Source organism: Alosa pseudoharengus, unplaced genomic scaffold (genome assembly GCF_046254945.1).
Source record: "Alosa pseudoharengus isolate Yale_2024_CS ecotype anadromous, Long Island Sound unplaced genomic scaffold, YU_APseudo_1.1 YU_APseudo_1.1_scf_12, whole genome shotgun sequence".
Lineage (NCBI taxonomy): Eukaryota > Metazoa > Chordata > Actinopteri > Clupeiformes > Clupeidae > Alosa > Alosa pseudoharengus.
The window spans coordinates 13,455,366-13,476,995 of record NW_027468587.1 but is presented as its reverse complement, the minus strand read 5'-3'; the positions used below and the strand labels follow the sequence as shown (position 1 = coordinate 13,476,995).

General features: G+C 44.1%; 1 protein-coding gene across 1 annotated transcript; it reads right to left on the bottom strand.

The window, feature by feature from the left end:
- Nucleotides 1–13,087: 13,087 nt before the first annotated feature.
- LOC143118986 (alpha-N-acetylgalactosaminidase-like) lies at nucleotides 13,088–19,157 on the bottom strand. Its single transcript, XM_076280173.1, has 9 exons — nucleotides 19,110–19,157; nucleotides 18,477–18,630; nucleotides 18,073–18,213; nucleotides 16,729–16,940; nucleotides 16,516–16,610; nucleotides 16,180–16,341; nucleotides 15,177–15,374; nucleotides 13,994–14,134; nucleotides 13,088–13,543 (listed from the first exon to the last, which is right to left on the bottom strand). The coding sequence occupies exons 2-9, from the start codon at nucleotides 18,626–18,628 to the stop codon at nucleotides 13,322–13,324; spliced, it is 1,323 nt and encodes a 440-aa protein (XP_076136288.1). The 5' UTR covers nucleotides 18,629–18,630; nucleotides 19,110–19,157; the 3' UTR covers nucleotides 13,088–13,321.
- Between the last annotated feature and the right edge of the window lie 2,473 nt (nucleotides 19,158–21,630).

Here is a 21,630-nt window from a genome sequence, read left to right as displayed (position 1 = left end):
TCCAGTATGTGGAAATATTACAGGATGTCTTTGGCATATTACAGTAATGAAGGTTTCTAAGATAGACTGCTACAGTAAAATACTGTAGATTTGTTCTCCTTTTTGGCATGTCTTCAAGAGTTCTAGAGAACTCATCAAAAGGAGGATATGCATCACAAAAGGTGCAACTGGGAAATTACAAACACGCGCCTCAATTTAGACAATTACCGGATTCTTCCAATCGAAAAAAAAAACAGTGTCACCACCATCACCACCACCACCACCATCACCACCAAATACATACTCTTCTGTTCTTTTCATGCATACTGAGCATACAGTAATGCATTGCAAATTAGAGAGCTTCTCTGGGCATATTGTTCTTCAAATTGCAGTTTTCTGTCAGACAATCAAAGCACCAGACAAGGCAAACTGCAAAAGAAGTGCTCCCTTCTCATTTCACTCTGGAGCGGTGAACTAAATTAAAGATTTATAAGAGCGGTCACTCCAAGTCACCATAGCAACCTTTAGACCTGAGGGGTGAGTAACTGATGCCGTCTGATGGCTGGATTCATATGTCCAGTTGTCCACTCACGTAGTTTAAGTATGTGTGTGCGTGTGTGTGTGTTTGTGTGTGTCTGTGCACACTTTCCTGTGGAATATTGTCCCTATAATAATTATTCTTAACCATGGAATAAGGCCTTTTCCTAGAGAGCACATCTATAAAGTTGCTTTGCTCTGTAAATAGTTTGTTTTGTGGGGCCTAAAGCAGCTGTCAAATTCCCCATTGAGCCATCAGCACTCTCCCAGTGAGTTGTCAGAAACAGGAATACTTTACTAGTACCTGAAATAACTTACCTACCGTCAGGTGTCTATGCATAATCGCACAAAATCTATTTTGATTGTGTGATTAATTCTCATGTGACATCACAGGGCCTACTGAGGAACCCTGACATTTTCTTTCCCTAATGAATGCATAGATTTCCTTTTCACTATTCAGGTCAATATTTGGAACATTCTTCTCTCATCTCTCTTTCTCTCTCTCTCTCTCTCTCTCTTTCTGACATGCCACACACCCACACAAGGATATCTTGTGATTGATGGATGGAAGTTAATTTAGCGGTTGACTGCTGATGACTGTGGCGTTGGTCATGAGGGTGTACCATGGGCATGTGAGCAGCAGAGCATGGCAGAGCAGGAACAAACAGTACAGCCGGGCAGATGCTGCATCAGCACTGTACGTTCTGATGTTCACATACAACATGGTGGTCCAGGCCTCGAGACCTCCTATACACACACATACTTACACACACACATTGATGGGCAAACACATATACACATACAGACGCTTGGAAACTCAAACAGAGTCAGAGAGAGAGAGGACAGAGAGAGAGAAGGAGAGAGAGGCTTTACTATCCACTGTGTCTGTCCGTAACTCTGTAATCAAACTAATCTCACTGCCCCCCCCCCCCCCCCCACACACACACACACACACATTAATTTATGTCCTGTTTTACAACACCTGACCTGAATTATTATTCACTCTCTCGTCTCTTTCCGACCTCTCCCTTTCACAGCGAGTCCATGTTCTGTCCTCACAGTACTTTGACTCCCACGCATTTACATATCTGTTCTTGCACTCTGGACAAAGTGAGGACGTGTGTGTATGTGTGTGTTTTTATTGCAGACAGAGTATTCCAATTTCATTTCCATACGATCTCTGACACCTGTAATCAGTGTACTGACCTCCTTGACCTGGCTGACATTTCAGCATCTGCAGCAAAGATTTAGCCAAAAAAGCTTTATTCTTGAATCAGTGATCATAAAAAACTGGACTCAATTCATATTTTTAAAGAGGTGATAGAGCTGTTCTTTACAGAAAAAGAGACAGAGACCCTTCAAATAACTCCTTTTGAGTTCCACAGATTTTGTGTTCTGTGAGGGCGGGGTCTCATCTCTCATGAATAATATTTTTAATGATATGGGTGGGTATGGGGTTGGGTATGCTGTTGGGTTAAAACAGGTGGCATATGTCCGATGTATAGTCATCTCAATCTCAGGGTAAGAAAACCAGAATCTGGTCATGACCATGGAGAGAGAGTGTGTGTGTGTGTCTGTGTGTGGGGGTGGGGGTGGGGTGCGTGTATGTGTGCATGTGGGAGTGTGTGCGTATGTGGCTGTTGCACACATCCCTCTGGTCTCTGTGGTGGAGCTCAGGGCGTCTGTCTGAAAAAGCCCCGACGTGAGTACGTGGCGTGGGGCGGCACGGTGCAGTCCAGTGCGGCATGGGGGCGACTGGCAGGTGGCTCTGACTTTGACCTACTCATTCATGCCAGCAGGCAGCTGACAGCCTGGCGCAGTGCCACCCTCCAAGCTCTAAGCCCTGCAACGTGCCGTTGGCCATGTAGACCGACCGGGCAAGCACCCAGGAGAGAGGCGGAGAGATGGAGGGAGGGAGGGAGAGACAGAGAAGGGATGGACACAGAGGGGAGCGGAGAGGAGAGAGGGAAGGGCAGGGGGAAAGAGGAAAAGAGAGAGAGGGAGGGGAGAAATGAATGGAAATGGTGAAAGGAGAGGAGGGAGGGTAAGATAGCAGAGGACAGAGTGGTACAGGGAGAGAATTAGGGCTGTGTATTGCCAAGAATCTTGCAATATGATACATATCATGATACAATGGTTATGACTTAATAATTGTGATAAATTACAATTCACAGCTAAGGTTAATCAGAATCCTGGGATATGCCCGCTTGACAACGGGAGAGATGGAACTAACGCCTGGCCTTTGGCTATAGCAACCATAGACTGTACTATACAGTCTATGATAGCAACCATCCATTTAGAACTAGTCATGGCAGTTTGTCCTGCAAGTTGAGAAATGAGCCACTATCTGCCACAAACGTTTCATCCAGTGTTTTTGAGAATGAATGTAATGTCATGAATCATGATATCGCAATATTCAATTGATATTTTCTTACACTCTTAGAGAGAAAGGGCAGGAAGCTGGAGAATGAGAAGAAAGAAGCCCTGAGTCATTGTAGGTGAGAAAGAGAGAGAGAGAGAGGTTTAGAGAAGAGTGGAAGAGAGGAAGAGTAACAGGGGAGAGGATGAGGATGAAGAAGCACTGTGTTAGGTTTGATGAAAGAGAAGAGGAGAAGGAAAGAGAGAGGGAGAGAGGTGTGGGAGGAGAGAGGGATAGTGGGAAGTGGGGGAGGAAGAGTGACTGATGAGAGGATGAGGAGGAAGCGCAGTTCACAGCACAGTTTCAGCATAGCGATGCCCTAATGCACCTCACCTTCCCCCTCTCCATAGGTTTGCTCAAGGGCCTGGAAAGGGCTCCTATTGTAAAGCATGTCAAGACTGCTAATGTCTTATGCTGCTATAAAAAAAACTGTATTGAGCTGAAAAGCTGTTGGATTGATGCAGATTGTGACTCGTAGGAAGTCTGTTAGTATAATAAAGCTAAAACTAAACCCCAATCCACACATGATTGCTGAAACCTTCTATACGACTTCTCAATCTCTAAGGCCATGCAGAGGTTACTCCTAAAATAGTCCTAAACAGAGGAGCCATACTGGAACAGTGATGCCAGTGTCCAGTATCATGTATTATGGGCTCAGCGCAACCTGAGGTCATTTCCCGAACCTCCTCCTGGGGTCGTTTACAGAACCTTCTCTCTCTCTCCATTTACCGAACACTCTCTCTCTCTCCTACATTCATCTCCTTTCCGTACATAAATACAGGTTATAAAACTCAAAATATCACATCTTCTGCAAACAAGTCTGGCATTCATTTCATGACAAAAATACCAAAGAAATATACAGTATATTGAACAATTCAATGAAAGAATAATGTCCTCCCTTAAAGTTCCTATCCACGTGGTAAAGACTTGTGCTTTGCTAAATAATTGGTTATATAATGGGTGATCTGAGACGGTTAATTGGGCAGTGTGGTTCTTCCCGGTGGTCCGGCTCTGCCTCACTGGGCCCATTCAGCAAGTTCTGGTTCTGGAACAGTGTGGCCGGAGCAGGGGCCGGACTCGGAGGCCTGGCATCGTTCGAGTCACGAAAGACCCATGGACGAAGACATGACTAGACAAGAGAGAGACAGCGCAGAGGGGAGCAGAGCAAAGGAGTGGAGAGTGACAAGCTACAATGTTAACTTCTCTCCAGTGTACAGGCCTCCTGTTTGACGTCATGGACATAGAGTGGATGTCTGCCCCGTGACTCGGGGGAAATCTGATATAATAATGTGACCGTGTCGGGTCATGTCCCAATCATCACTCAGCCTTGAGCCGAGCCTCCTTCATAGTCCTTGAGACGATACGTACTGTCTGTCAGTAGCCAGAGAGGTGCATTGAGACAGGTACCGCATTCCACAGGTGATCCGTAAGGGCCAGAAGACTGAGGAAGGTCAGAACAGGACAGGCAGTCATGTAACACAAGAAGGGACACTCTGCATTCTTAATTGCATAATATTTTGTTCAGTCGTTAGTTATGCGCCCTGAGCAATATAATTAGTCTGCAATGAGACTCAATGGTGGTCCGAATGGAGTTCCTGTAAATCCGGTGCCTTTTTTACGAGTGAGGGGGGACAGCAACCAACCCCCCCCCTGCACATTGAGATCAGCCCGTCTGATTGGGGGTCAGTGGGGACCAGTCCAGAGTGGAGAGGGGTATTAAGGGCAGTTAGCCACAGTGATGAAGTGGATTAGTGCAGTGGGGCAAGGTCACCCCGGTTAATCTGCAGAGGGAAGTTTTGGATCAGAAGACAGAGGATCCAGCATTTAGCATTCTGCACACGTCGCAGGGAAGCAGCACAAAGCAGTGGACACAGACGGAGACACACACACACACACACACACACACACACGAATCTCTCTCACTCACAAACACACACACACACATGTATCTCTCTCACACACACACAAACACACACACACATTCTCTCTCTCTCTCTCACTCACAAACACACACACACACACATGTATCTCTCTCACTCACAAACACACACACACATGTATCTCTCTCACACACACACACACACACCTACACGCATGATATGTATCTCTCTCACACACACAGCGCACACACAAAGCTCTGCTTGCCGGCTGTGTGTAGACACCATGATAAAAGGCACCTGTGAAGTCAGCTCACTCAGATGACACAGCTGCAGTCAGGCAGTCTGCTTTGCCAACACTGCCCCCTCAGGTGACATGGACACATGGCAAGCATTTCTTCTTTTTTTTCTCTCCAGCCACCTGCTGCTCTATCCTGATATCCATCATGTATCCACAACCACATGCAGGCATTAGCCTGTGAAATGTGTGATGACTACTTAATCATGCGTATCATCAGGTTTTGTGTTCAACAGCGGGGTAGCGTCATGGTAAACCACACTTGCTGAGGGATTTTTGTCATGGTTCACCTTGAAGCCATCTGTTAAAAAGATCAATAGCTTTTAAAGATGACATTGTCAGATTTAATGGAAAAAAAAAATATGGAATGAGGGGGAAAAAATGGAATTGGACCTCATTTGAACGGATGTGACTGGGCTTACTTTGGCCCAGATACAAACCATGTCGAGGCCAGAGGTCAGCCCCACATCAGCTGCTGGAGGGGACGCTGTCTCAGCCACTCACCCATGCCAAGCCAGAGCACCTGACCATGATGAAGCAAATCAAAATTTAATGTAGGTGTGCCAGGTCTGAATGAGCTGTAACTTCATATCTTGGAATTACAGAGCTTGTTTGATTTAGGCCCGCTTAATCAACATCACTGGAATTAGAGTTACAAGTGTCACACATTAACCTTCTCAATGCCTTTTTGTAAGCTGTCCAAACTTTTGTTTAACTTTTGTTTATTATATTTGAACCTACAGTACAGTAGGTTCAAATGTAATACAAAAGCCATTTGTTTCATTGAAGTTTAGGATCCTTTGTCATATTATAAGGTCTTGGACATGCTGTACAAATGGCTGTTTATATGGCACCTTTGAATGGCTGAACAGCTATTTGTGCACTTGAGCAAGATTTTAGTCTGCATATTAGTTGTTGCATGATGTTAACTTAGACATTATACAGCAAAATTACACAACTTCCTTTATGGATATTTAATTTCACATTACGTCCACTTATGTATGCTGTATCTAGAAGTAAATCTTAGATAGACCCTCTTTAACTTGACAATGTGTTTTGGCTCGCCTGGAAGCCAACCCAAATATACCCCGCCCGCAAAAATAGATGGCCGGGAAAATCCATCTGGAGTCATTCCATTGAGAAGTCTGTTTAACTCTGTTAAGATGTGTTGAGTCAAATCGCTTGGATGATGATGGACAGATGAGCAATAGTAATGCAGTCATCCACGTCACCTAAATGCGCTTGAGTTGACTTTATAAACAACAAAACTGCTGCTGCTGGAGAAATTACATGTTTAGATTCCGACAAACACAAGGCTGGGATTAAGGCATTTGACATCCTCAAATTTTGTGGGCTTGGTCAATTCGGCCTGGCTTCCAGGATAGGTTTAAAGATGGCAAATCAAATAATCAAATCCAAATGATGTGTTACCAGACTCAAGTTCGGAATTTGAATTTGAATTTGAGCCTGGCTATGCCAGACTACATTTTGGCAGCTATGAGCCTAGTCATGTTGCAAATGACTAACCCAAATGATTCAGTATTTCAGCAGGGAAACAGTTTAAAGTACTACAATTTTAGAATTACATTTAAACGGTTGCCACTGGTCGGTGACAAAAATACCAAGTGACTGAGCAGAATTCCTGTAAGATAAAACGGAAACTGAATGAACACGCCCTGTCTTCGCGGAAGGTTTCGCAGGTTTATTTGAGCAGAGTTTTTTTTTTGTTAAGAACCATGAATAAACACAGACCAGGCTATGCCGCAGCACCTGCATGGACCTGATTGCAGACTTGAATGCATGAGGGCGTGTGAGATCCATGCTTGGAAACCAGACAGGGAATACCATGGCTCTTAATATCCTCTCAAGTGCACATGGCAGCCTATTTCTGATGGAGCCAACACATTTGATATATGGGCCTTTGGTCTCATTAACAGTTAGAGCAGAGTGTAGCAGACATGCTGGCCTTAAGCTGATGATACATGGGGCAACTTTTTGAGCAATGTTTCTGGGCAATGTTCCTCATTATTGTGGTTCTGGCATGTTCTCATTGATATTGGGCAACACTTTCTTTTCTGGAGAACTTTAATCATCAGTAGGCAAGTTGTTATGATTATCCAATCAGAATAAATGGAACTGGTTATGTGGTTGCCCAGCAACATTGCTCAAGAAGTTGCCCCATGTATCATCACCTTTACAGTATGTCCCACTGTTGAGTCAGGGACAATTCGAGCCAAGTCCGTTTTTAACTGTAATTTCTGCTTATGCAGGCAATTCATGGGAACGTTGTTACAGAACGTTAAAAAACACAATTGTATAAAAATATGATAGCGTGGGAGATGATAAATGGGCAGATGGCAAAACACGCATGACTCTCTCCTGACAGTGCCACTGCTGCCATCAACATACAGTATGCATACATAGAATGCTAGTCCCATTTTAGCTGCCATTCTTTTGCAATATATAGGCTTACAGAATACAGGTGTCATCTGAGGTGGTAGCGAGATATTAAAGGGAGCCTGGTGACATCTAAGGTGAGGTGTCGCATCAGTTATTCCTTTTGTTTGACACAGCGTTGGCGTTTGTAATGATGATATTTTTGGTCCAGTGGGTCAGTCTCGCCTCCACCGACAGACAGCACCGCACTGCACTAGACTATTCTCTCCACCACTCAGATACTTATTCCAGGGGGAAAAAAAGAAACAGGGAAGTGTTTACTTGCGGAGCCATTGCACGCTATGTGGGTTGGAAAAGAAGCACTTCGCTTTATTTCTGGAGCTGACACGTTTTTCAGTCCATGATGCTGTGAAAGAGGGAGATAGAGGGAGGGAGCGTGACACACCAAGGGGGAGAAAAGTGTATTAGTGAGTGTGTGTGTGTGTGTGTGTGTGTGTGTGTGTGAGAGAGAGAGAGTGTGTGTGTGTGTGTGTGTGTGTGTGGGTGGGTGAAAGACAGAAAGACTACGTGAGGAAGTGCAGGGAGCCAATCCTTAATACCAGCTCAGCCCCACCCACCCCCAGCCCCAGGCGCCACCCTCTCCTCCTTTTTCTCATTTTCCGTGTGATGAGAAAGAGCAACAAAGGGCGAAGTGTTGAGATTCTGTGATGAGAAGTGTGGACTGGCTTAATCAATGGGGGCCATAGGCTTCCTGCACGTGATACTGGACACCACAGCCTGGCCTCTGTGGGTATGTGTGGACCTGTGTGTGTGTGTGTGTGTGTGTGTGTGTGTGTGTGCGCGTGTTTGGGAGCATGAAAGCATGCATGTTTAAAGTATCTCCACACCAGCGGTCCAAGCGGGCGCACACAGTCACTGCCATTGATTTGATAGTCCCCGTCTATCTTTAAACACAATGGCATCGCAAAGTCACGTGCGTTCAAAGGCTCTGCGAAGCGAGCAAGCAAGTGGACGAGCGGCGCGTTGACGCTGATGCCAAGGCTCGCTGGCTCGCCCAGAGGGCAGTGACAATCAGCTCCTTTATCCCTGCCGGTCATCAGCGGCCCAGGGGGACAGCGCAGGCCCCGGGGACTATTCAACAGCACAAAGCGCCTCACAATGTCCCGGCCGCTCCAGCAAATTATGCTCCGGTCCCCCAGCCCACAGATGCATGCTCCATATCCCAGCACAGCCCAGTTCCAATTCGCACGCTTCTGTACTTACCATACCTAATATGAGTGCACAACTGCAATGCACTCATATCAGATGTTGCACTATGCAGTTGTGCACTCAAATTAAGTATTCTAAGTACAGAAGTATGTAAATTGGAACGCAGCTAAAGTCTGTGGTGCTAAAGCTGGAACAACGGTTTATGTCAGGAGTGTGGACCTTCAGTGTGGACCGTGTTTGTGTGCTTAAAAGTCCATTGATTAATGTCCATCAACAGACTTGATGACATTTTGTACTGTATACAGTGCAGTGAATGTGTCTATTTGCATGGTTGTGATATGTCATTTAGACACTGAATGATAAGAATCATAAGCATTTATTAAAATGAAGTTACCATGAAGTCCACAAGCTCACAATAGTTAAAGTAGCCAATAGTTATTGTGAAGCTTTAATTACTTGAACGTAAAAATAATTGCCTATATCAGTCTGTCAAAGGCATGGACTTTGCTCACGTGTGTGCTTAGATTAAAAAGATTAGATTAGATTACATTGTCAGCATTCAGATATCAACAAGTGTTTTGTCCAAAACAAAGATGCATGAAAAGTGCATCAGTTGACTTTTGTTAAAAAGGAGAGGCCATTTTCAGTGCATTACTTGATGAGGTAAAGACAGAAAGACAAAACTCCCTCTCCCTACACTACAATGCTGTGAGGAGTTCATGGAGTATGGGGAGCTCTGTCTCTCTCCTTGGGAAAAGCGACGCTCCCTCTGGGCCTGTGAAATCGCAGGGCCGACTTTTTTCGTTTCACAACTCAACTTAATTGTGTAATCCAGAAAGTTTCAGGAGGGGTGAAGAGAGGTGAGCAGCAAATAAAAACCAAAAAAAAACACACACACGACCCGACCCCAGCGCTGCCTCAGCATGGCTGGCGCTTCCTGGAGTTAGCGCTGCTTCCTGGAGTTAGCGCTGCTTCCTGCAGTTAGCGCTGCTTCCTGGAGTTAGCGCTGCTAGCTGGAGTTAGCGCTGCTTCCTGGAGTTAGCGCTGCTTCCTGGAGTTAGCGCTGCTAGCTGGAGTTAGCGCTGCTTCCTGGAGTTAGCGCTGCTAGCTGGAGTTAGCGCTGCTTCCTGGAGGGTGCTGTGCGGGGTTTCCCCTCGAAGGCCTCTACGCCAGGATGGGGATGGGGAGAACATCTGTGGTTGATTGTCCGCGGGGCAGAAGGGCCTCCGCGCTGTCTGGCCTCCAGCTTTACGCTGCAGTAAAGGCCCCAACTCACTCAGCAGGGCCACTCACTTTGAGTGTGTGTGTGTGTGTGTGTGTGTGTGTGTGTGTGTGTGGCTGGTGCTGGGTTGTCAGGACAGGGTTTGTTATTGGTGAAGGAAGGTAGGGTACAGTATAGTGGTGATAGACTATGGCATGGTGTGGAGTCTGTTAGTCACATTACTGTGCAAGTCATGGAAAGGTGACAGGGGCTGCATCTGCCCTTCTGCCTGGTCAACTAATGATGTCATTTCCTGTTCCATTTGCAGACTGGGGGGCGGAGTGGAGTGGAGTGAAGTGATCAAGCAATCTCGCTGGTCAGTGTGTGGCACCCAGAACCCAGAGTCTATAAGTGCAGTCTGTCTGCCTCTGTGTGAGCTCCCCAGCTGTGGACACTCTTTGGGAGTTTATTTTAGGGCGGGTAAATCAGGGAAAGCAAGAACCCAAAACGCCAATCAAATGTGCCACTCCAGGGAGGCAGAGCTGGGAACCTGAACCAGCCAGGGGCATTCCACTTCAGAGCATCTTACGGTTGCCTGTGAGAGTTTATACACACACACACAGACACAAACATACATACACACACACACACACACACACACTGTTGACCAGAGTACATCATTAGTGTATTTTGAGGTTGCTATTAGAGTTTGCACACACATACACATACACACACACACACACACACACACACACACACAGGGGAGTGTCGCGCTGTGTGTCCGGATGCCCATGGGCACTGGCGATGTATATCTAAGAGCACGGAGTGTCCCAGGCTGGTTGGCGGGGGGAGTCAGGCGTGAGTGATCCCAGCTGGCAGCGCACGGATGACCCGCGTTGACCTCGGCTGACCTCTGAGAGGGGACGTGGGAAAGACGTGGGTGGACATGGGCCGCTTCCCCTCCCCTCGGGGCTACTCAGGGCGCTGGGCCAACGAGAGGCCTCTCTCGGCCTGGGCCTCGCCGCTCCCACTCTCTCTCTCTCTCTCTCTCCCACTCTCTTTAGCTACCTCTTTCTTTCTCTCTCACTCCACCACTTCATCTCTCTCACTCTGACTACCTCTTATCTCTCTGTCCCTTTCTCTCCTCTCTCTCTCATTATCTCTCTCTCATTATCTCACTCTCGCTCTACCTTTTCATCTGTCCCTCGCTCTCTCAATCTACCTCTTCATTACTTCCATCTCTCTCACATACTCGCTTCCTCTCTCGCCCTCTCTCCTTGTACCGGTCTCTCTCTCTCTCTCTCTCTCTCTCTCTCTCTCTCTCTCTCATATATATATATATATATATCACTTCCTCTCCACCCCTTCACTAACCTGCTTTCATTCAAATGTTCAAGTCTTCCTACAAAGGCAAAATGGCATGGGTAAAAAAGTGTCATCCAAAAAAAAGGAAGGAAAAACCTTACTTCTTACCAAAGATTCTAGAGTAGAATCTTTGCTTCTTACTTACCGTTTACAAATGATATCAAGACCTCCTTCATGGTGTCCACTGTCCAGCTACCTGCAGCTGTGAGGTCACATGTGGAGGTTATGGCCACTCTCCTCTTAGCCTCTCTCACTCTTGGCCACTCCCCAACAGATGTCTCTGGGCAGCATCACTTGAGTTTGGTGTCATCCTGCTGCTGGCCACAGAGCCTGATGCTCTCTTCTCTGTGTAGAATCTGGAACATGATGGACATGGAACATTGAACCAAGCCAGAGAGAGAGAGAGAGCGAGAGAGAGGAGGAGTGGGTATGAGGGGCTGGAAGAGAGATTGTACAAACCTAGAGATGAACTAACTTTAATCTTACAAACAGTCGGGAGACGGAAAAGACATTAATCATCTGATAATGGCAGAATCAGGAATTAGCTTAATGTGTTCCCAACATGGTTTCCTACATCACTTACACAGCCTTGTCCAACCTTGCATATTCAAAGCCACATTGATTCATTGTGCAGTTTTTTCTTTACCAGTGTAATTTACAGTGTAGGTAAGACTTATTTTTTATCGTGCAAATCAAACCCATGATCTCGGAGAAGCTTACTCCACCTAGCCTGACGAGCCAGACCCACATTAAAATGTAGGGTCTGGGCATTCACCATTCGCAGTGCTCAGTCCGAGGTGCGGGATAATCGGTTGTCTTTCCCACCAGCGGAGCTAGTTGGCTAGTTCAAACTTTTGCCAACTCAACAAAAGCTTAACTCGTGTCACACTGTTCGCCAACAGCAACATCCATCTTATTTGTTTTCAAGTAGCAGGGAATTCAAGCCAAATAGAATTTTCATTTTTCGAGCTCACAAGCCAACGGAGAGTTGCTAGACTAGCCCTGGCATTAATAGGGTGCGTCTAGATTTCTAGGCTATACTCCACCAGTTAATCGATGGGAACGCAGACAGGCCTAAATATGGCACCTTTCCTCAGATTCGTTTGCCATCCCATCACTGTGTGTACAGTATACTGTGATAGTATTCATTTTTACTTGACCAGCAAGAATCCACGCTTTCACTCAAGGCTGCTTTTCTAAGTCTTCCCTGTTTAGCCCTTTCCCTCTTTGTCTGAGGGCTTTCTTGGTCACCATGACTTCTCCTGGCCCAATTAATCTTATCAGTGTTTTGACTGCCGGATCAGTGATAAGCATTAAATGATTATTACTTTGATGTCACTGCCAGACCCATGTTTGACACTTGTGTTACACTGGAGTTTAAAGGCAACAACACTGAAGTAAACACACTTAGGAAAAATAAATCATATTCATAACCTCGCCGCGTGAAGATGAGATTGTAAGTCTGAGAATACAACGTGATATGAGTCGTATGAGCAGCGTGCCAGTGGATAACTGCCTGCAGAATGCTATACTGCACCCTGGTGGCGGAGAACAGTGGTGCTTACAGGGAAACATGTGCTCTTCAAAGGGACCGCAGTTAACAAAAGTGTGCCAAGTTGTTAAGTAAACAATGAATTCCTGTTCAGCCTTCACTCTTATCACATGTCTCTCCTTGAAGCTTGTCTTTGAGACGGTAAAACTGTTATTGTGACATAACATTAATTATTAGAGGGGAAAGAAAACGTTGTGTAATCCAGCCAAGATCCAAGGCGGGACTCAGTGTGCAATATATGAACACAGCAATGTCATCAAACACAAGTTTACACTTGTCTTTTATTGTTATATACCAGCCATTAGAATGAAAAAATAAAAATAACAATTATTTTATTATTAAAGAGTAAAAATGTAAGTGCAAGTGCTTCATTGAGGCAAAAACTAAATTGTTTCTGAAAAGTCTATTTTTCCCATAATTTTTACAGTGTCCCACAAACAAGATCTCTTGAAAAAGAAAACTAAAAGTGGAATTCTGCTTTTTTCTCTCAAAGGAAAAAGTGACGCTCTCCTTCTGGCTGGTGGTGCTTTAATGAAGATATTCTGTACTTGCGCCGGACGTTGGGGTACCTCCCTGCTTCTCCAGTCGTCTCCTGGCGTGTGACGGGGGCGATGTACCACATGACCACCCCGGAGGGGTTGATTGAGACTGTAAAGGGTGTGTCATGTGACGGTAAAGACATCCACGTCCCAGTGAAGACATCATATACCTGTAACACAACATGCACACACAAGCCATATCACTTACAGCACATCTCAGGCCACACACACACACACACACACACACACACACACACACACACACACACACACACACACACACACACACACACACACACACACACACACACACACACACACACACACACACACAGGCCACATTATCTACAAAAGCATTCATGAGTTACCATACACACAGTCCACTGACTAGAATAACCGTCAAATCAGTCCATCTCCACAGATAATCCACAATAAGCTTAAATACATATTTATCAGGCAAATCGATTTCCAAAACAATGCCACATATTTTCCATGCAATATGATCCTTTACCACTGATGGCAGATACAGTACTATGCACAAAATAGACAAATGGGCAAAATGTAAAGAGTGGAGGAAATTGAAGAAGCAGAGGACTTGGATAAAGGTGATCTGTACAGACATCATAGAGGCCGGCGGGGTAGTTGAATCTGGCCAGGCTGGTTTGGTAGCGATAAGGCATGTCTGAGCGACGGCTGAAAAACACCAGAGCACTGGTCGACCGAGCCAGAGGACGCCAGTACACCTCGATACGACTCTTCTCCTGATGATAGAGAGAGAGGGAGGGAAGAGAGAAAATATGCACATCCATGGAAACAGTCCAATTCAAGAAGAAAGACAGAAAAGGAATACACGCAAAAAGTATGATAATATTAATACTGAAATCAAAACATTAAGCAAAACAATCAGTGGCGTAACAACTTCACCCCCTATAGTTACACCAGTGAAAACAATGCTTTTCTCAGTCATCTCTATAGTGTTTATTTGGTTACTGCAACATGTCATGGTCTACAGCTGACTTCTCTCTTTCTCTCTCTTGAGCCAGACCCCTATTTGCAACACTGATGGCCACCATTCTAGCTTGCGTTCCTTTATAGCATATACAAGACAATCTATTAGAAAAGCTAATTCCATTTTTACCTTGAGGTGTTACTCAGCCTGTCCACTGATACTTCTCAAAAAGCCCCTAGCCTACGGCTCCCCATTTCCTCCAAACTGTTGCGGTTCATTTTCCACGGCAAACTACTTACACGCCTACCATGAATCACACCCACAGACAGCCCTGATAAAAAATCCCCAGCAATGTACTTACAACTCCCACTGTGGACTGTCATCCAGGCAGAGCTCCACGATCAGAGTGACCGCGCGCTCACAGAACTCGTCCGGCTCCGAGCGTGTGTGTGTGTGTGTGTGTGCCACCTCTGGGGTTCCTATACAATGCATCATACTGTACACACACTTTGCATGCCAGCCTACCGGCACCCATCCCATTCCTCTGCTTACATATAGTATGGGTACATCAAATAATCTATATATGGGAGACAATGTCTATTGTGCTGTTGTGTATGGTGCTGTTGTGTATGTAAATAAAAATAACTGAATTGAATTGAAAAGAGAATGTACTGTAGCACTTAGATCGTCAAATTAAGAGGATCGTGTTAAAGGTTCCAGGTAGGAGTTCTAAAAACATGCAACTACTAATGTACTCACACTTGCATGGGACTACACAGCTACACCAGGACTGTCCATAATCCGATTATCTGCTCAAATAGAATGTGGTAAGATGCAAGAAGTGAATAAATTACCTGAAGCAGGCGTCTGCCTTGGATACCCAAAACGTCCTGGTTGATGGCTATGATGGCTTTGTTCTGAAGAATGTCCCGGGCCTCGCTGGTCAGTGTCCGCAGGTCGTTGGACATAATGAGCGGGGCGGCCATGATGGCCCAGAGAGCCATCTGAGAACGGGATTGGTCAGGGCTGAGGCCGAAGTTGCCAATGATCAACTGAGGATGGAGGAGACTAGTTAGACTCGGTCTTTCACCATAATATATTCCTGCTAGGGGTCAAGCAGTCAGTGAGCAATGTGGACCTACTCCACATCCATTTTGTTTTTCATATTAGGGCTTTATTAACCAAACATGTTCGCACGTACAAGGATTTTGGGTTCAGGCTGTTTGGGTCACTCTCACATTTTTAAAACGCTGAACCGCAGAAAGGGGAGGAGAGAATGGCAAGGATGGGAGAGGAAATAAGAGGGGACGAGAAGAGATAAGAAGAAGAAATGGGAAGATATTAATAGCAGCAGAGAAGAGGGATGGTGGTAGTGTAGTGGCTAAGGCGATGGGCTAGCATGCAGTAGCCTGAAAAGCTGTGGGTCCAATACCTGGCTTTCACCACTGTGCCCTTGAACAAGGCACTTCACCCCGAGTTGCTCCGGGAACAATGGCCCTTGTAATATAATTTGACATATGTAAGTTGCTTTGGATAGAAGCAGCTGATAAACGTAGATGTAAATGTATAAAGAAGAGCGAAGGCCGCAAAACTACTTAGAGAAACTAAGTAAATGAAGGATTCTTTGACATAAGCAAAGTTTGAGGTACACAATTATTATATAAAAAGTAATTGTTTCTAACAATTTAGAATTACTGTAGTTATAATTCCTTTTCAAACTGATTTCATGTATGTATGTATGTAAACAAGAACATTTCCTCTGAGAAAATGACGCCAAACTTTTGAACGGTAGTGTTTATGTAAACCAACTGGGCAGTGAGCCCATTTCTGATTATAGAGGACAGGAGCAGAACCAACCATGTCTGGATCGTTCCAGTGTCCCGGTCCAGCCATCGGCTGCAGCTGATCCTGGTTGCCAAAGAACCAGTCCACGATGCTGAGAACACTCTTCCATGAGTCCTCAATGTCGTCATAGTTACGCCACAGATTGCAGATTTCACCCAGGAACGTGTAATTAATCTAACCACAGGAAGATACACAGATGACACAGTGACTGGTTTCAACCATCATGCACACTCACAAACTGTACTGTTTTTTTCTTACTGAACGACAAACATCAATAACCTAAAAGGTCAAAGGTTATTCTTGTTATGAGTCTAATCAACCTGAAACAACCAATCACATGAGGCTTACATTTGGAGGAAGTCCACCTTGATAGGCTGGCCAGCTGCATGAGTAGCCAATGCGGCGCCCTGTTGCATTCAGAGCCTTTGACATGGCCGGGTACCCTATACGACATGATAAAAATCATCGCAATCAAAACTGATGGGAATATGAACTCATGTTTCATGCACTATGAACCTTTTCAACCTGTGATTCTAATTCATCTCCAACAAGAAGTCTCACCTTTCTCTTGTTCCTTTGCGCTGGAGTAGCAGCCGTCGAATTTGAGGTAGTCCACTTTCCAGTTGGCAAACGTCTGCGCGTCAGTCTCAATCTTGTCGAGAGTGGTGCCAGGGTAGCCCCCACAGGTGTGCGTGCCAAAGTCCGCATAGATGCCCAGCTTAAGGCGCCGCTGATGGACATAGTGCGCCAGCTTAGCAATCCCTCCTGGAAACCTACGAATGAGCGCATACGCAGAAAAAAGGCACAGGAACGTCAGGCAAGTCCAAAAGCAAAGGGTTTCTGCAGCAGCACGGCCAAATGCATTCCTATTCCCAAAAAAGGCAGAAGACATTCAAATTACATTCACAAAGCAATTCCGCTTAGGGCACCCAAAGGGCAGGCAGCTGCATTAATAGTTAACACAACACAACAGTGTGTATTATCAATCAATAACACCCCAACCCCCCACCCCAAAACATTTTTTTAAAAATTGGTAAATTAGTCTATGCACAGCTTTGTTATTGCTGAACTCCAGATCAGCTACTGATCACTTCCCTTATTTGCTGGACAATGGCTCATTAAAAGGGTTCTCAAATGTTCCAAGGACCCCTCTGTGGGGGAGAAAATACTCTGTGGACCCTCTCATAATCGTGAAAAATTAAGCACATGCCATTTGTATTCTCTGAAGTTGTGGCCAGGGTCACTATCCTGTGTTTTCTGGCAAGTGTGTGATTTGATCTTTTGATAACTTTAGATTTTGCATCACTTGACAACATGGTCTGACTCATTTCTGACTCACAAACATTTCTCCATGTTCATCAGCTAGCTAGTTGGCAAATAAACCATCTAAGCAGCAGTAGGACTGTTTCTTTTTCGTTAACTGATTCAAGATACCTGTAACTGTTAATGTGGGTGGGAGCAAATGGACACAATTTAATTGTTTTATTGTTGAAAAGAGTCATCATCTGTAGATATTACATTTTAAGATGATAAACCACAACTTCATAATTTAAAGCTAATTATTTTGCATACCCCTTGGCTATGGGTTGCAGACCCCAATTTGAGAACCACTGTAATGTACACAAGCAAACCTATTACTAGCACCAGTTGTCCTGCTGATGTTGGTAGAGATTTTGCATGCCTTTTGGAAACTGGTTTTCTACCAGTTTTTGACAAAAAATCCTTACTGCTGATTCAGTGTGAAGTAGTGTGAGCAATGTGTAGTATCTAACTTCTAGAACATTTCCCAAAAGGGTTGTTAAAACTAGAATAGAACTAGAACTAGAACTAGAAGACTAGAATGCTCCAAATACATCTATCCTTCTGCTCAATGAGTCACAGGACTGGTCATAGTCTGGAGGGCACCTGTGCGGATCTGCCTGGAGTCGGCCATCTTTGTCTCGCTGCATGGAGGTCCAGCAGTCGTCGATCATGACGTGGTCATAGCCCAGCTCCATCCAGCCATCCTCCGCCAACCTGTCGGCCATGTCCATAAAGAGGCCCTCACTGAGGCACAGCAGAGGAGAAGAAAGCGGTGAGGAAAAACAAACAGCCTCAGAGTCAAGTTTATATTTTCATATTTTCATGTGGAAGAGGAATAGGTTGGCCCTAAAGAAATCACAGAAGACATATGTCTGGAAAAAATATTGCATAGCACTCTAATCGGATAAAGGTCCATCACTTAACAATCACCATTAAATTATGTACCCCTATGACAAAACAGGGTTTAGGCTGATCTATTGCCTCAGTCCATCATCTCCATAGGCTACCTGATGCAGTTCTTGGGGTCGTTCTCACAGTCTACATTGCAGCGGAAGCGTTCCCAGGCCATCCAGCCCATTGGTGGGGTCCTCATCAAGCCATTCTCTAGCGCTGAACTGGCTACGGCGAATGCCAGCAGGAAAATCCCAGTTGAGACCATCTCTGTGAGGGGGAAACAACATGATCAATATCAATATCTTCATAGTGATTCTGTTGTATAGATATTATTTTTATTCACTAACACAGCCATTTTCTTAATATCTTAACCTGGCTGCTGAGTTTGACAGTTGTTCAGTCGTTAACAGAAATGGTGACAGACAATGCCACAGGAAACAAATTATTTTGCAAATCTAATACTATAAACAACAGCCAAACACAATAACATGCTATTTCCATGATAGCATGCAGGACATTAACAGGTGCATGCGGAAACCCACTTGTGTCTGTCACATGACGTTAAGGAAAACAGAACTCTACTAGTCTGCAGCAGACTAGTTAAGAAATGTTCTACAGACAGAATTAGGCTACGGTTATTTTAAGTCAACGATGTTTTGGTTAATAAGACAATTACAAATTGCCTTAGTAAGCTTAAAGTACTCTATTTTCTGGACAGTAATTATTCTGTGACTAATGTTTCTTACCTGAGAGTCCGTACTCCAGTCAACGCCAGCACTTCCTTGAATTTTCACCTTCAATCACATGACAATTTTCGGTGGTCATGTGCACAATAGGGAAGTGCCACACTTGGTGCTACACGGGCGCAGATTTTTCCATGTATTTTTATCACCAGTTATTTGTAAGCACATGCATCATGTTTTTATTAACTTGATTTAATATAATTACATTGTTTATTGTGTATATTTGGTTTTTCAATTTATCGATACATCCTTAGGCTTCTCCTGAGTTGGAGAAGCGCCTATCCTGTTTGGAAAAGCGACTTTTCTAACCCAGTGACCACAAGGTGGTGCTGCGAGTCACCTTATTTTTATCTTGAATAGAGCATTTTACCTCAGCAGTATGAAACCACCACTTTTATTGACTCTCTGTCAGGTTACTATACATATATTAATTTAAAAAAAAGTGTTGTCATAGATTGAATTTGTTGTAGTATCCTACTCTCTAGTGTCCTTAGCCTACATTTAATGGGGGTGGACATTTTTCAAGCCCCATCTGACCCCATCTCCCTGGCAAAATAGTAACATTAGAATATTATTTTTGCATTTTTGTTCCATATTTCATTTCCTGTCTCTTTATGAGTTTGAGCATGGCTATTTTGCTTTGAATCTGATCTTCCTTGTCAAAAAGAAAAGCATTATTAAAGATAGGCACACAAAAAAAAAAAAAAAATCCCTCCTGTTCATCACAACCCACCTTTCATGTCTTCCCCATGGGGCCCGCCCCACACTTTGAGAACCACTGTTTTACAGTAAGTTATGCTCAGGCGTGTAGTGTGTGTAGTGTGTGTAGTAGTGCATTGGCAGCATCTCATACTCAGCACATGTAAAGCCACTCAGCCGTGGCGAGGGTGTTTCAGACACCTGCAGCCACACTGCTCCTCTGTGGCCTGGGGGGAATGTGAGAGGCCTCGGGGGAACTTGTCTTGATTTGCATGTACAGAGATAGCAGCTGCTCAGCACAGCAGAGGAGTGACTGGAAATCTCAGTGGTGCACCATATGTTTCTGTGAGAACAAAACTACAACATTCAAATCTCAACGAAAAAACATGAGCATTTGATAAATCTCACACATAGGCCCTAATCCAGTTGGCTTATGAAATCATGAAATGTCCAAGTGCTTTATGTTTATCTTTTAACCTATTTGATATATTTCAGACATATTTTATATTTTATAGCCTATAATTTTACAAGATTTGCTTGTTTATCTTTAAAGCAAGGGTTAAAAACTTGTTGACATTTTCGTTTTTCTCAGTCTCTTTGGTGCATTTCTCAAATTATCATTAACATTTGCACAACAGTCCTCAAAACTGGGGGGGGGGGGGGGGGTGATTGCAAAAGACTGGATTCCAAGACATTGTTACAGTATAAAGAAGCCAAAGCCTTTTACAGGACTGTGCGAAGGAAAAATGATAAATGTAGGCCTACAGTAAAAAAAAAGGAAACACCCCTTATAACAACTAGTAATAACAACACTTTTTCATGTAATGACTCAAGAGATGAAACAAGGCCTATTTGTTTTATAGGGTAGGACTATTCAGCATGAAACCAGAACACTGCATTTTGACCAACATGACAGAAGCAATTGAAAATGTAAAAAACAGCAGACATTTATACATAATCAGTTGCATGTAGTGAACATGAAGTATTCACTGTTGCAAAAGATTAGGAGAAATTGCTTTTATGAAGTGCACAAGAGATAAGATGATATGGAGTTTGAACAAGCAGTTTTAAGAATTTCAATTCTGATCTGAGATATGCACCAAAGCGACTGAGAAAAACTGTAACTTGTGCATTAATTAAAGTACAGGTATCAGTAATCAAATGAACAGTCGTCATTGGATGAGGTTTGGAGAGGGATGAATCCTAAAACAAGATGAAGGTAATAAGGTAGGTATTAGCAGACACTTTTATCCAAAGCAACATATAGTATCTTACTGCGGTCAGGACTCTAATCCTAACTGCTGCACCATGCACACATCCCACAATATAACAACACAATAACCATTTCTGTGGGAATGGTTCTCTCCTTAGAGGCAATGGAAGCAAAAGTATGTCCCATCCTCATAATGAAGATGATTAGATACTTCATGTCTGTTGCACAGGAATATAATAAGCAAAACCTACCACTCCTAGATGTACTGTCTCTGGATGTGTGCGACATTTTGGTACCAATAATAGCTGGTTTATCAATATGATGTATATGTATCTCATATTCTCATAGTATGACATTTTTAATATTTTATTCCTAAAAGTTCCATTTACTGGAACTTTATCCCTTCGATAAGAACCTTTGATCTTTGAAACATTTTTTTAAATAATTATTTATAATAAATTGTGAAACATGCATTTTGTGGAAGATGACTCACTTTCTTTCATGCTCTTTGATATGAAACCAAAGTTCAAATGAAACCTAGTTTCAGAGGTGTTCACATTCTTGCTGCCTTCATTTGAATACAGGCTCATCTCTTTTCTTTAAAACAGTCGC

Coding starts and splice junctions, on each gene's coding strand:
- LOC143118986 (XM_076280173.1), bottom strand. CDS start 18,628: ATGGTCTCAACTGGGATTTTCCTGCTGGCATTCGCCGTAGCCAGTTCA. Junction 14,135..15,176: donor AAGGCAGACGCCTGCTTCAG/GTAATTTATTCA, acceptor CTCTATCATCAG/GAGAAGAGTCGTATCGAGGT. Junction 13,544..13,993: donor ACCCCGCCGGCCTCTATGAT/GTCTGTACAGAT, acceptor GTTGTGTTACAG/GTATATGATGTCTTCACTGG.